The following is a 15,804-nucleotide window of genomic DNA, read 5'->3' on the forward strand; positions in this document are numbered from 1 at the left end:
CTGTGAAAATCGCTCAGTGCTGGATTCGAACCACCGCATCTCTTACTTTCACGCCTATTGTGCTATATCCATTAGACCAACTTTTCTTAAGCTTTTCGAACTTGGGCATCTCTTGTAACCCGTTCGCTCGTTCTTCTTGTTCCCCAAGACTTCAAGTCTTCAGCCAAGTATACTTTGAACTTTAGAAGCAGATTTATGCACAATTTACGTTAGGTTGTTCTTTCTCAACTTTCTAACTCTTAACATCAATTCATAAGAAGGAATTCATTAGGTTGAGGTCAGTGAAGTCAAAAATGCTACAAAAACTTGGTTTGAGGTGTCAAAAAATAATCTAGAAGCAGTGCTAACAAAAATTGTTTGCTCTTCAAACAACCGTAACTTATAGAGGTGAAAAATCCTGTCAAAGTATGGATTTTCTGTATGAATTGCGTTTAAAATTGTTTACAATAATTGGTCAAATCAATTAATTGAATTGTATAGGTCACATCACATTTCAAAATTCAGTTAAAAAGGAAAATTTATCCTTATTCTGTGCTGATGAAAATCAGCTTTCAATTCAAAATTTCTGTTACTGAAATAGATAAGAATCCGAATGCAGTGCTTGTGAACTGAAAATTGTGCTTTCCATTGTACAGAAAGTAATTTTTTCAACCTAATATTTGTAACTTAGTATTTTGTGGAAAGTCGAAAGGGTTTCAAAACTTAATTTATTAAAAAAAGCGTCAGTCTTGTTTTTAAGGCGCTGTAATATTTTGTCTTTTTAAAAAGAAAATTCAGTTTATTTTTTGAAAATGAGCTGTACAATACAACAATATCACGCGGCTGCTAGTTTTTGCAAGATTTTCTGATGAAAAATGTTGGAAAAATTTGGAGTTATTTATAAAACGTCGATAGGCATCATTTAATTTTTAGCTTCACGCATTGACTTATTTTGAAGTTTAGGGACAAGCCTTGTTTTAATTTTACGATTTGTATTACATTTAGACGTCCCTTTCAAAATTTTGAGTGTGATCCGAAGTTTGAGCTCAATTATTTAATTTCGAAATAATTTTTTTTCAGAGCAGGCAGGTAGCCCTCTTAAAACTAAGAAAAAGTCTCAGTTTTCACAAGATGCTTAACAGATGAAAGTATAATTTTACTAAATAAATAATGCCGTTGTGTTTAGTTTTATACGAACTATGAAAGGTTGTGTATCGGTGACAATTTTTTGATTGTTTCAGAAGTTTTTCTGTTTGATAAATAGAAACCTCATTGGTGACCAAAATTTTATCAAAGAATTTGAAATAAGTCTCAGGCTTGAAACTGACGGCTGCCTTTCAAATAACAATTAGTCCTCACCCAAATTAGTACAGCTCGGTGTAAAAAAATTCAGAAAACTAAAAGCTTAATCTGAAGTTTTGGAATGTAAACTGATGAAAACATTAAGATTTTGGTCGGAAATATTGCTGCGCCCCACTTTTGGGGAAGAAATTATATACTCAAATGGGTTTTTTGCTCAGTCAATTTTGGCCGATTGACATAATCATCGTAGAGAATTGAGACAGGTATCATTAGAAAGCCCGCCCATGGTAGAATATGGTATTTAAAAGATTTCTTTGATAATCGTTTTTTAAAGGGAGTTATCGAGGCTTAACTTTCCTGAATAATAGACCGAATCCTTTTGCTTTTATTCAGATTTTGCGTATTGTTAGACCCAATTCTGGCCAATTTTGCTAAAATTCGTTAAAATTCTTAACAACAATGTCATTGATTTTACTAATAGGGATAGAAGAGGCTTGCAAATTGGTCTTATTCTAGTCATTTGGTGAAAATTTTTGATAAATTTGAGTGTTTTGTAACCAAAAATGGCTCCAATTACGCCTTTTGCTCCCCTTTCCTGAAGTAGAGACCGAACATTTGCTGTCAAAATCTTTGAAAACTCCTCAAAAATGCTAGCCGTACTCCTATAGCAAACATTTGTTATTAAAGTTTTCCAGGTTTTTTTTTACAAAATTAAGTCAATAGCAACGCCTCATGACTTCGCCGCTTCAGATGCATTTGCGTTTCTTGAAGAGATATAGGTGAACCTATAAAAGGCTTTCAGCTGGTGTCTAATGACTCCCATGTCTCTGAATATGTTTTTTTATTTCACTTAAATTTTGAAGTTTACCCATTTTTTGGTCTTATTTATGTCCAAATGTAGCTTAGTCTTCATACATACTGGGCAGAATAAATTCCAAGTGAAATTAAAGACACTTACTTTAATGATTTTGTATTTAACCTATGGTTTCTTGGCTTTCACACTACAGAACTTCATAAATTTTTTTGATTTTTTGCTTAACTACCTATTTATGAGGCTTTATTTGTTCCCTTTTCAAATTATCACATTAAGTACGGCTCTAATTGGCATAAAAATAAGGCACAAAAAAACCATTTGAAACATTTCAGCGAATAGCTTATATTGTTAATGCCCGCGAAACCCTTCTTCTCTCGCAAAATTTATTGAACATTTTTGTTTTTGTCTCTAATTCTTGTTCTTTTTGTTGTTGTACAGCAAAGTTTTGACAATCAATGGCCCTAATTTCTTCTATAAAAAATTAATTGAAAATTTTTATTGATTTCCGCCGATAGTTAACGGGACTTAATGATTTTAAATTAATTGTTTTTTTTATAAAAAATGTTTTCGAACTTCCCGATTTTTGTTCTTATTGTCGTCTGCAGGTAATTTAGCTTCAATACTGCCAGGGCTCATCAACGTTTTGTTATTTGCAGCATTTTTTCTGGTCTTTATTATGTTTTTTGTGTATGTGTTTAGAGCTTAAAAATGTATTTTCGTAAGAGTTTCGTGACTTTTCAAATTGTGTGGTTCTTTTTGTTGTTTTGATAATAAAGAATTTTTACAAAGAGTGTCTCTTCAAATTAAAAAAAGACCAAAGCAAAAATTTCAAATTCGTTCTAAATTTAAAATTTTCAATGGTTTTCAATATCGTAGAGTTCTAATGGCTTAAACATTGTGGTTTCGATTAGTTTCTTGTTTTCTTCCCGTCTTGTTTCAGTCTCATTAATAACAAGCACAACTGGCTTCCTGAGTGGCTGCAAGTTAATATATATTTTTTTGAAGGTGAAAGGTTATGGTTTGTTTGAATTCTCGAAAATATTCGTTTGGAAAATATCAGTGGATTTCTCAGATTTGTCTTTTTTTTCTGTCAAATTTTGTAGTTTTGTCTCTGTAACAGTTGCATCCGATTTCTAGAGTTTGAGTTTTTGGTTTTCTTGCCTGGTCGCATTGACAGGTCGCATTTGTTTTCTAGTGGATCAGGGCCATATCTTTTTTCTCGTCATCAATTTGTTATTGATTTATTTTCAACTGACGGTCTCTCGGATTTGGTACTATGCATTTTCATTAAAAAACTGTAATTTTTGGGCATTTGCCCATTTCTTAGTTTTTCTGTTTCTTTGTCAGTTTTAAACCATTGCGGTGGCACAATTGTCCTTTTTGTATTTTTGTGCCCTCTTATCGCACTAAGGGGGTTGCACAATTGGCGTTGAAAAATGCGCAGTTAAAGATTTTTAATGTTTTCCATAAATGGCTTAAATTTTTAGGGTTGCGACACCGCTTTCTTGTTAATTTAAATGATTTTTTCAGTGTTTGACGTTCTTTTTGTAGTCGTCTGACACATTACGGATAATGAAAGGTTTTAATTGCTTCCTATTAAGTATCATTTTATCTTCCTAATGAGCCGAGTTGATACGTATTTGTTTTCAATCAATTCAAAATTATTTTTTTTTCAAAATTAGAAATGCATATTTGAATTTTGCCCTTCTTGCTCCTAATTGCCGACCTGTTACCGAGTCTCATTATTGAGAGGTCTCATATCTTATCTATTGAAGTACAAGTTAATTTGTTGAATTCCATTTTTATCCGATTATATATTCAATTTGTGTTTAAGTGCTTTTTTTAAACATAGACAACAAATTTTAGTCGTAATTAATGTTTGCTATGATTTTATTTTAGTTTGTCTTGTCTGCTGTTTTCATTTATGGCAACTCTCATTGGCCCTCTAACCCAGCTTTTTTTCACTTAGTTGTTGAACGCTGTGAATATTTGAAAGTTTTCTATCTCTTCCTCATTTGGCAGGCAATTAAACAATTAAATAAAAACGTGGATGAGCGGGTTCGGAACATTATGTGCGAACGCACATTTCCGAGCCTCCTTGTTTGTATCATAAAGAAAGCCCCGCTATAAAATGAAAATTTCAATGAAAATCAAGGATCAGAGCGGTCCGAGCCTAATGCAGCAATCCTCATAACTCCTTCGTATATATTTTGACACCAACAATAATTATTGTGCGGAAATTGACTACGTTTTCTATGCGATTGAGAAAAGGCGCTAAATCATCATTATCCGGATCCATTGCTTGAATCGTCATCTTTCTGTTCATAATTTGACTGCAATTAGATTTTATAAGTCTATCCAGATAATTTCGAAACAGACGTTTGTCTTTATCATACAGGAAGAATATTTCCTCGACACTGTCAAGTTCGGCCATTTGTTCACATTTGGCTAGGATAAGTGTAGTTTTCCCACTTCCTGGTTGTCCCGATACAATCAAATGACTTTTGCTACTGTCTGATAAAATTCGATGTTGTTGTGGACTCAATACAAGGTTAAAGTTAGCTTTTTTGTCAGTATCGGTTAAATCTGGTTCGTTTTTGATGTTTACTTTTTTGTTGAACCATCTGGCAAAAAATGGAAGATAACGTTGGTCAACATCAAGCGCGTTTTTATCCACGTGACCGTTTTCCAACTGTACAACGTTTAAGCCGGCAACAGAAAACAACGAACAAGCGTATGTGCTTAGGCTGTCCTCTAACGATGAAGAGTTCTGAAAAACTTCATCAATTGAGTGCAAGCTTTCTGCGACATTAAAATCATCAGTTATCCGAAAAAGTTTCAATTCATCACACGCTTTGTCGCCACCAACTAAAAATGTTAACCATTTTGTAACTTGTAACCTGTTTCTTTGCAGATCGATAATAAAATCGTCTGCGCGTTGCTTTTTAGATAAGTGACTGTAGTTGTTCAACGTCGCACCAATTGATTCAATTTCCCGAGCGAACGCTCTGTAGCCGACCTCCGGCAGGAAAATGATCACTCTTAAATTGTCTTCCAGAAACTGGTCAAAATTTTTACGCTCTGAGTCGATTTTTTGCTGGTACGGAGCCCAAAACGAATACAAAATCAGCTGCATTTGTGGAATTATTTTAGTTATACACTGGCTGATTTTATTCTGAATTGGACGTTTTGGCTCCTCGGGATTTTCTGACATTCCAACTTCAAACACGACAATTTTTCCGTTTCCCAGATAAAGCCAGTCAATCTCAAAATTCTGAGGTTGTAAGCCATCGGGACTCATTAATGTTTTCAAATGAACGTTTGAGAATGCTTTTATCAAAATTCCAGACGGGTTTTCCAACTTAGACAATAGTAACTCGGAGAAGAGACGTACCTCGCCCATGTAGGAGGCGTAGTCGGGTAATTTTCCGGGGTCCCCTTCGTCTGTGTAATTATACAACATGTTATCCGTAATTTGGTTGAAGTGCGGAATCGACTCCAATTCGCTCATTCGATTTGGAAAGTAGAAATTGTACAATTGAATTATATCGTCAACTTCTCCGATTCTGGAAAACTGGTTATTCATAAATTTGCAGTTCTCAGAACTCAATTCGTAAAGCTGTTCCTTGTTTAATTTTTGATCGTAAAAGGATATAAGTTTGGAAAATATGTCTGATTTTTGAGAACAAACTGTTTTAAGGGACGTTGTTATCTCTTTTTTCAAAGTTTTTTCGTCGATAGCAACTCCACTTTGCTTAATGTTCGGGAACTTTGATTCATCTTCCATCATTACAACGAATGAAGTTTGAAACTTGGTAAAATTTCCAGACTTTTTGACTTTGGAGGGCAAGCATATTATCATTTGAACTGGCAGAGATTGACCAGCCGCTATATCCAAGTTTCCGTTTACTTGACGGACAACATTGCTCAAATCGTCAAGTTGATGTTCTATTGAGCGCAAAACATAATTGACCGATTCGTCGTTTGAAAGCTTGCTCACATATTTAACAACGATAACCCTGTCAAAAGTTGAAGGAAAGAAAACGCAACCTTGTGACATTTTTTCGTCTGAAATTTGGTTGGAGTTTGTATCCGTCTGAGATACGATGGATTCGTGAACTTGATTCCGAATGAGAAGTCCACAAACATTAGCGTTGATTAGTGATTGCACAGCTTTGCTGTTTCCCAGAATTGAGTCGATTGATGGGTTGAGTAGATGTAATTCAACTGGGGGTTTTGGAACCACTACCAATTTGTCTACCATTTCTTGTTCAATGTCTCGTGTCGCCATTATTTCCTTTAATTTCAAAACATTTGACCCTTTGTGTTTTTTGTATTCCCTAAAGCTTTCCTCTAAAAAGGTAGAAAACAGGAAATCGAAAATCTCGGATCGAGAGGTGTGCAATAATTCAGCGCACTACAACTAAATCATTTCTTAACAGAGATTTTAACAGTGTTCAAAAGACCAGGGTGGTGCAGATTAGCGCTCAACTAATCATGCATTGATTTTGCCCTAAACTTTAAAAAAAATAAAAATTTTTCTGCAATCTTTCAATATTACTGAGCAAATAACTGCTTTTCAGCTGTCACAATTTTCAGCAAAACAAAGTATCAATTCGGTCGAAATAAAAGGAAAGCTAACTTGCAAAAAAAAGTAGAAATTTCCCGTAATTTATCAATATTAACTGAAAATCCTATTGCAGATTACCACTTACGGATATTGTTGCTCTTTAGAAGATTGATAAATACAAAATTAAGTGTTACGTAACAAATAATAAAACTACCCTAGTAATGATTGAACCAAGTAAATGCTTCACTTTCACCCATTATTTTGTTTGTATTTTAAATACAAAACAGAATAATTGCTTATAAAATCGGGGTATCGTGTTTACTTCTCAATAATCTTGCTCTTTTAGATAGCTCAAAGAAAAGATAATGACATTCAAGTTCTTTGCAGGAGAGAAATCAAAAAAATTTAAGCAGTTGCTGATGTAACCGCAAACTTCATGGTTCACAATGAGTGAACAAATGTCAGCAATTGAAGTATTGAACTATTGGGAGAACAAATAGGAGCTTAACTATTTTTGCCAGCTAATTTGGTTGGGTTGTATTAGGGTTAGCTGTGAACAGTGAAATGAAATCATTCCTTGACAGCAGAACTTGAAAACAGAACTTCCTTGTTTTCTTGAAATGAAATTTTTATGGCGTGAAAGGCAACTTGTCTCCCATTCAGTATGCAGCCATCATCCCTAAACTTAAGCGTGCTCCAACCAAAACTAACCCCTCGCCTATCATTAGAGATCAAGCCGTCCGGCCAGACGGTAGTTTGTTTTTACTGCAACCCAAGGTTGTCAATTATCTTATCAAAAAATTATTTGTATTGATGATTACTATTTAAAATTTGCAGAACATACCCAATGCGAAACATTTTGCAAAATGGTACAGGTAATTCAAGATAGAGGGGAAATCGTGCAAGAGAAACCTGCCTCGCAAGAGATCTTGCGCAATATCTGGTTTTCGTCTTACAGGATAGGCAGTTGTTTCAAAACTCTCCACATAATCAACCCTCTAAAATCTTCGCAGTGTAAATCACACAAAAATTTTATTTTATGCGATTTTTCAGGAAAATGACACGCCAGAAAAGGCTCGATTAGATCTGATCTCTTAAAAAGGCCTCATATATCAGAGAAATTAAGAAGAGCAATCTTAAGTTCTAAAATAGATTCGGGAGTGGAGAACCGATTCAAAGCTGGCACTGTTGACGCGGCAGTTTTGGCCACTAATTCTCGACTGCGCTGCATTTACTTTGAAGACATTAAAAGACTCGGTAACAGTTCTCAACTTTTTTCTTCAGAGACCATCTTGTGGCTGTTCATGTTTTGCATAACAATTGGGTTACAAAGGGTAATCTGAAGCCCGTTTAATTTACAGCAATTGTTTTTGACGAGACAAAAACATAGAATTTTTTTTTAAAAAGTGTTCTGAAACCCATTATCATGTTAAAGACTCATTTTCATTATCATCCTCTGAGCAGTAATAATTCAAAACCAATTGTCTAAACCTTGAAAACATCATTCATACTTTTTGATTGGTTACAACTCAAAAAGAAGCGCCACAAGATTTGAAAAAAGCTTTTCTTTTAATCATAAATCTTATCTTATGTAACAAAAAGCAAAACAAGTTTTGGACTTTTTCTTTTTGGTGTTTTTAGCGAGCAACTGTTTTTTTGCCCAATTCAACCAAAATTTTTGCTTAGAAATGTGCGAAATATTATAGAATTGGGTCAGAACACCGGTCCAATCTTATCTTGTAAGACGTAACTTGGCGTTCTGCACTTAAAACCTAGAATAAGATTTCGTAAAGTATTCGCATTCATAATGATTTCATGATCTTTTATAAGAGCAACTTTAAAAAATGAAGATTAAATGCCTAATAAATTGGTAGTTTGTTCTTGCGCTCATTCAACCAGAAAAATTTTTATGTGAAATTAAACGGGACGCATTTTCTCACCAAGTTGTGTAATTATTCATCACATGAAAAAAAATGTGTCGTTTCACTTCACATGAGAGTTTCTGAGTGCACCCAGTGAACTGAAACTTGGTAAAACTTGATGAGACATGCATGATCTTCACACTTCTTGCAAAAATTGAAACATCCTGAAATATCAATATAGATCCTGAAATATCAAAATTTCACGGTAAATTTTCAAGGTATACCAAAAAAATTCTTGACAGCTCTTAGCAAACAAAAATCAAACTTTTCTGAGAACTCAACACACTAAATAAAGTTTAGATAAATTTACCTTAACCAAGTCAGGGTAAACTTTTGCTAAGATAAATATAAGTTAACATTTACCTTAACTTTACCCTATAGTTTGAGCTAAGGTAAAGATTTAGCTCAACATTGTTTAGGTTAATTTACTTTAAAATACCCTAACTTTTTCGCAACGTTCTGCAGTACATAATTGCATATTTCTAGTAAAATTGCCAAAAAAATTGACGCTTGCTAAAAATATGCTTTTTATTGTATTTGTTGCCATGTCATGGTTAATCGTTTTGGCTATCTTGCCAAGATCTTGTTTCTTGACAGCCATTCAAAAATCTTGCAATTTTGCACAAATCTTGATGTTTTTATGGTAAGTACAAGATATAGCAAGATTGTTAGCAAACATATTTTTCATGAAGGTATGCTAAGTTTCAGTTCACTGTGTATGCTCTTAATCTATGTTCTGATACTCAAGAGTTAATTTGAGTTATTCACCTATCTTTTTGCCCTGAGCTCGACCCGTTGGTCGTAAGTAGCTAACAAACAGAAAATTTGAGTTGACATAAAACAAGGAGGCCCTGTACTGTGCGTTTGCACATATTTTTCCGACCCGCTCAGCCACATTTTCGGCTTAATTGTCTCACAAATGGGGAAGGGATTGAAAAGTTTCAAAACCTCAGGAATTTTTCGAAAATAACTTGTGTATGAATGAAAAATTCAACTCCAACTAAGTTGAACTTCGAAAAACGCTGCTTCAGAGGGCCGTTGAAATTTGCCATTATTAAGAATACGAGACAAGAGAAAGAACAAAATCAATCATTTACAGCATCCAAGACTCGATTTCCATATGTAGAAAAATTAATAACAAAGACTAATTAACGTCAGATAAAAACAAAACTAAACAAATAACTTTCATTATTTGGCACTGGAAAACATTTGGAACAATGCTTAATGAGACACGGCAAGAAAAAGTCAAAAAACAACAACTTGGCTAACTTAAAATTTACGCTCATAACTTTTGAAAACAGTTGGTTCCAAAGAAATAAAGCCATCAGATATGAACTGAAACCATTATATACGTTCGTATTACGATCATTTACAGTTCCATTAGATAAAACATCGAGACCTGCATTAGTAAGGTTTTTTAATACGACTACAAAAAACAACAACAAATACAGAAAGCCAAAAACTCAAAAAAGCTTTGCAAGAAAACGATGTCGAGGCCATTTTGAAAAATCCTAAGAAAAATGGTGTCGAAATTGGCGTCGAAGCTTAACAAATGCTTTGTTGCACATGTTTTGAAGGTCAATATAGTGATATTTGACCGCTCATTAATGAGACTAACAAGCAGACAAAAAAAGAGGAGAGTTGAAAACAACGTTTTTAGTTTTCGAAAACAATTAATTTAAGGGTCATGAAAATCATTAGCTATGAATTTAACCAAAATTTATAAAAAAAGCTTGTACATTTCTCTAAACGGGACCATGGAGACTTTTTTGATTAGAAAGGATACTATGTTTACATAAAAAAGGTCAAATACAGACAAAACACCAAAAAAATTGTCGGAAAACCATAATCAAGTCATTCAAAATTTTAGCCATGTTAAACTTCGTCTGTTTTGTATGCCAGCAACGTGATATATCACCTGAAAATAATAACATTAGGTAACAGATAGACAAAGAGACAACAGAAGATAAAACTTTTCTTTAAAACAGTTACATTCAAAGTTAATAAAAAATCAGCAATAAATTCAAAATATTAAACATCTTCATTTATTCATACAAATGAAGTCAATGAGATCTTTTTTTAACCAGATCATGTCATACATTAACAAAAATATCTTCGAATGCAGACAAAAACAAATTCAAAATTTGGTGTCATAATCGTTATAACGATAATCAATTTGCTGAAAAGTTTAGATATGTTTATCTGCCCCTTTTTTGACGCACCAAAACTGTGATATGTGACCTTTAATTAAAGAGAGTTGATAATTAACGAAAATATATAAAAAGAAAAACAGAAGATGCAATGTCAAGAAACACTAAAATTTTTGTAAAAGAAAAATTATATAAAAATCATGAAATCAATCAGCTATCAATTCAATTATTAAATAGGATCAAATCATTCTTCCAGCAGGAGCCATCGAAAATTCGCATTATTCAAAATAAGTAAATCTATTACAAAAAGAAACTCAAAGGAACAAAAATTGAAAAATAAATTATGTTTTTTCGGCAAAACCGGTGTCGAGGCCATTAAACTCAAAAATTCACTAGAAATTAATTTCATTCAGTTGCGCTTTCCTTCGATGCCAAAAACTTGACATCTTACCAGTTATTATTATGACCTGGTAACAACAAATACAAATGATGCAAAGCAAAATGATAACCTTTTTGAAAAGAACTAATTTCAAAGTAATGAAAACTTGTCAGCTGAAAAATGATGAATGATGATGTGCAGGAAAAGGTTACCAATATTCGTTTATTCCACCAAGGGAGCCTCTTAGAGCTGCCACTAAGCAACATTTGTTATACGTTTAACGAAAGAGCTTCAACTCGGACAACAAACCGAAATTAATTTTCTTTTTGCGAAAAACCGTTGTCGAAGCAGTTAAAAACTTAATCGTTTCACCACAAAATAGATATCTCGAAACGCGCCTTTTGTTACGTCAAAATGTTATTTGTGATCTGTTATTAATGAGACTAGGTAAAAATGGATAATCAGAACTTAAGATGAAATTTCCGTAACCTTAAATTATTTCTTTACCTTTCTTCAAATAATTGTCTCCAAAGAGATGAAAACCCTCAGTTAATCACTAAAATCAGCAAATAAGCTCATGTGTTCTTCCATAACAAGCCACTGAAACCTTATATGTTTCAAAAATTCTTATACGAGTACAAGAAAAAGGCAATTAAAGACAGAGTGCAAAAATTTCATTATTTTCTTATAGAAAACGGTGTCAAAGACCATAAACAGTAATCCATTCCTTAAAATATTAAATGTTCAATCTTGCATAAGATTTGAACACCAATGATTTGAAAAATGGCACATCGGCAATTCAATAATGTGACATAACCAGAAGAAAAACCTGAACAACGGGCAAATGTCCAAAAATCAGACAAGGAGTTTCCAAGCCAGAAAACATATTTCTTGAAGCGTAAAACCGCAAAAGAGATTATCTTTTAATTATGTAGAAAATGCATTGTCTCTGTGCTGAAACTAAGCTACAAGTTGACGAACATAAGGGGGGAAAATAGTGGCAAAGCTCTACAATCCTGTTTATTTTGAAAACAAATAATTTCAAATGTCAAAACGAAAATAAGCTTTCGATTAAAAAGGTCAAAAAATTTTACCTGGCAAAAATTTTTATAAAGCCAATTAGACCCGTCAATATTGAGCCTTGATGTAAAATGTACTTTTATGACAAGAACATAAAAAGGCGAAAGTTTTTTTTTAGAAAAAAGACAACCGCAGATTACAATCCGGATTTTTTTTGGATTTTACAATTCAACGCTCAGACCAAAACGAGCCCGGCCATTACTTTTTGTTCGTTCGTTCATTAAGAACATTCAATTATTCCCAGTTTGATGGATGTAGCAATTTGACAAGACATGTAATTATCAGATAAAAGTGATGTTGTTTGTATATTTATCGAGTTATATTAGCTAGAAACCGGCAACATTTCAAACCCAGAAACCTTTCAAAGAAAGCAGAGAGGTAAATTAGCCCTGTTTGGAAATAAAGAGAATTTTTTCAGCATGTTAAAGTGTTTGCTTCCGGTAAGCTTAAGCAAAAATGACTAAAGAAGCTTATTTTTTGCAATTTTTGATGAAAAACGGCTGATTTTTTGAAAATTGTAGCAAAAATTCAAGCCAAAAAATTAGATGAAGAAGTTCCTCAAACCTCTTTGATGTTTAAAAAACAAACAAAACAACACTTTTTTAAATCAATTTTAATTTACTTAAGCCATACTGACAAAATTATAGGCAAAATACCGGAAAATTTGAAAAAAATGGAAATCCGTCTATTATTCACAAGAGTTTAAACCTCGTTAATTCCCTAAGAAAAGCAAAAATCAAAAAAATCCTTTCAATTCCATATTCTACACTGAAAGGGCTTTCTAATGATACCACTCACAGCTCTCTACCATAAATATATCAGTCGGCTAAAATTGTGTGAACAAAAAAAACCGTTTGAGTATATAGTTCCTCCCTCCCCACTAAAGTGGGGGTCGGAACAATAACAACAGATTTAAAAAAAAACCAAATTTAAGTTTTTTGATGGCTGACCGATGATTTTAACTACAATGGGTAATTGAAAACTTCAAAAACAAATCGAAAGAAACTAACCTTTGTCTGTGAATTCTTTTTTGATTATATGATGATAAATTTGGGTCAAAAGTTGAATTTGTTCTTCAAGCTTCCTTTTCTCAGAAGTCAATCAGCAGCAGTTATGCGTTGAGATGCATCGTGAACATTTCAACTTTTAGAAAAGAAACGGTTATAGTCTATATATAGAAACTATATACATTGAATGTATTCTGTTTAGCTGTAGAGCATGCTTGAGCCAGATCTGATAACATTTACAACGTTGTTTCTAAAAGAAATGTCGACAGAATGTCGCATGACAATATAGGGATTAAAGTTCTAATAGTATTGGCCGACAGGGGGTTTAGCCGAAAAGGAAAAGAAGAGATATAGCCGACAGACTAATTCTTATTGGTCCACAATTCTGATAGGTTAAAATAACACCAGTTTGCCCATAACCATTATAATCGTTGCACAGTCGGGTATCTAGCATAAATTCCTTTTTTTTTCTGGTAGTCGACTTAAACCTCTGTCGGCCAATTCGCCTATCAACAGGCAAAAAGTAACGCTTGTTCTGCGGCTAAGATGTCGACAGACTTTAGCATATATTAGAGCCGTATACTGAGGGTGTTTAATTTCAACATTGAATTCGTTTACATGCGTTCCTTCTTCAGCTTGAAAAAAATTGGTGATATTTTTTTTTTAAAAAAAAGAACAGGAATCTGTTTGTTTATGGCACCAAAAGTTTCTCCCAAATAATATTTTGCTCGTCAAAACACAATGATTGCATTTCATTCATTTTGTCTTTAGTCATAAGAATAATATTAAGGCTCGGATATACAACGGGTGGCATATGGAATGCGTTAGTTGGAGTCCTAGAGAAGTCCATCTATGGATCATTTTCATGGAAGCCCATCGATTGATGGTTTTTTGCTCCATTGCAATTTGTACACAAAAACAGAAATCTGCAAAAAAGTTTTATGAAATAACGGTGGAAATCTGTCAGTATGATTTTACGCTCAATTTCTCTACATCACAGAAACAAAGTTTTTAGATTTGAGTATGCATCTGTAGAATTTATAATAGATGTTCATCGAAACTACATGACATTGAAGCTATAATTTTGAGTTGTCAGTTAGTTTGCGGGGTTTAAGAGCCAATCTTGAGCATATTAACTATGTAAACAAAAGGAACCAACTTGAGAAATGTAAGTTGGAGTGGAATTTATCGTTATTTAATATGTAAACAAAAGAGACTAGCTTCGCAAAGTGATCAAGTGTCAGAAATATTCAGAATTATACTCAGATGTCATTAAACGGACAGAATCGAGTATGATTACAGCAAAAAAAGAATGGAAGAGTTTGGGAATAGCAATGGTATTTATTTAAGAATTCCCACCAAAACCCAAAATTGCATACCTAACATAGATGCCTAGTTGTGAGTGAAAATGCATAGTAATTCAAAACCTTTGGTTGAGAAGATTATAAGTTTCTGGCCAGTAACATAGCTACTGGGAGGCAAAACTTGTTATAGCTCATTGGATTAGGAAGTGAATTGTGTGCGTTCCGGATACTTGTGGATAGTTTGATTGACCTGATTTGAATTATTGTGAACTATTAATTAGTTTTGATGGAAGAATTACTTTTGGATTGTTGAAGTAATTCAATTATTTGTTTCTGGCTATAACTTTTTTAGTTGCTGGCACTACGATTCGTGATCATTAATTCAATTATCCGGAGTGAAGTTTTCAAACAATTGAATAAGGAGTGTACTATGCTGTCCCAAAAAGTTTTTGCGACGGCATATTACACTCCCTACAACAAGGGGAACCACCGAACAAATCTTTCGGAATTTTGATAGAGTTTTGGGCACAAGCCAGTCCCCAGCTAGAAGCTTAACGACAAAAATAAGAAATTCTACAGAATCTTATCTGACCTTTCGTACTATCTACACACAAGCTGAAAGGCCAGAGCAAAAGTTGGCATGTCTAGACAGTTCCATGTGAACAAGCTCCGTCCAGACTATGTCAGAAAAAACACTTTTGTCCAGATTTTCGTGCGTTCAAAACATTTCGAGCGCTCTTCCTGTGCTCAAAAATGAGTTTGTCCAGACCTTCATCCGTTCAAGCGCAGACTTTCGCGTGTTCAGCAGAATTTCGTGCATTCAACAACTTTTCGTGCCTTCTTCGTGCGTTCAAAAAAGTTCAAAAGTGCGTATATGCGTATGTTCAGGACCAGTATAATACCAGTATAATAGAAAAATTTTCCATCGGCTAAAAAGATTTGTGGGTTATGTCGCTATTACACACAACTGATTTTCAATACTTCAACACATATAGTAAAAGACTGAAAAACATTAGGGTAAACTTTTGCTAAGATAAATATAAGTTAACATTTACCTTAACTTTACCCTATAGTTTGAGCTAAGGTAAAGATTTAGCTCAACATTGTTTAGGTTAATTTACCTTAAAATACCCTAACTTTTTCGCAACGTTCTGCAGTACATAATTGCATATTTCTAGTAAAATTGCCAAAAAAATTGACGCTTGCTAAAAATATGCTTTTTATTGTATTTGTTGCCATGTCATGGTTAATCGTTTTGGCTATCTTGCCAAGATCTTGTTTCTTGACAGCCATTCAA

General features: G+C 33.6%; 1 protein-coding gene across 1 annotated transcript; it reads right to left on the reverse strand.

The window, feature by feature from the left end:
- Window positions 1–4,160: 4,160 nt before the first annotated feature.
- LOC142348295 (uncharacterized) lies at window positions 4,161–13,450 on the reverse strand. Its single transcript, XM_075399592.1, has 2 exons — window positions 13,207–13,450; window positions 4,161–6,392 (listed from the first exon to the last, which is right to left on the reverse strand). Exon 2 carries the CDS (start codon window positions 6,384–6,386, stop codon window positions 4,284–4,286), a length of 2,103 nt encoding a protein of 700 aa, XP_075255707.1. The 5' UTR covers window positions 6,387–6,392; window positions 13,207–13,450; the 3' UTR covers window positions 4,161–4,283.
- Window positions 13,451–15,804: the final 2,354 nt, after the last annotated feature.

Source organism: Convolutriloba macropyga, chromosome 10, assembly GCF_964194025.1.
Source record: "Convolutriloba macropyga chromosome 10, txConMacr16.3, whole genome shotgun sequence".
Classification (NCBI taxonomy): domain Eukaryota; kingdom Metazoa; phylum Xenacoelomorpha; order Acoela; family Convolutidae; genus Convolutriloba; species Convolutriloba macropyga.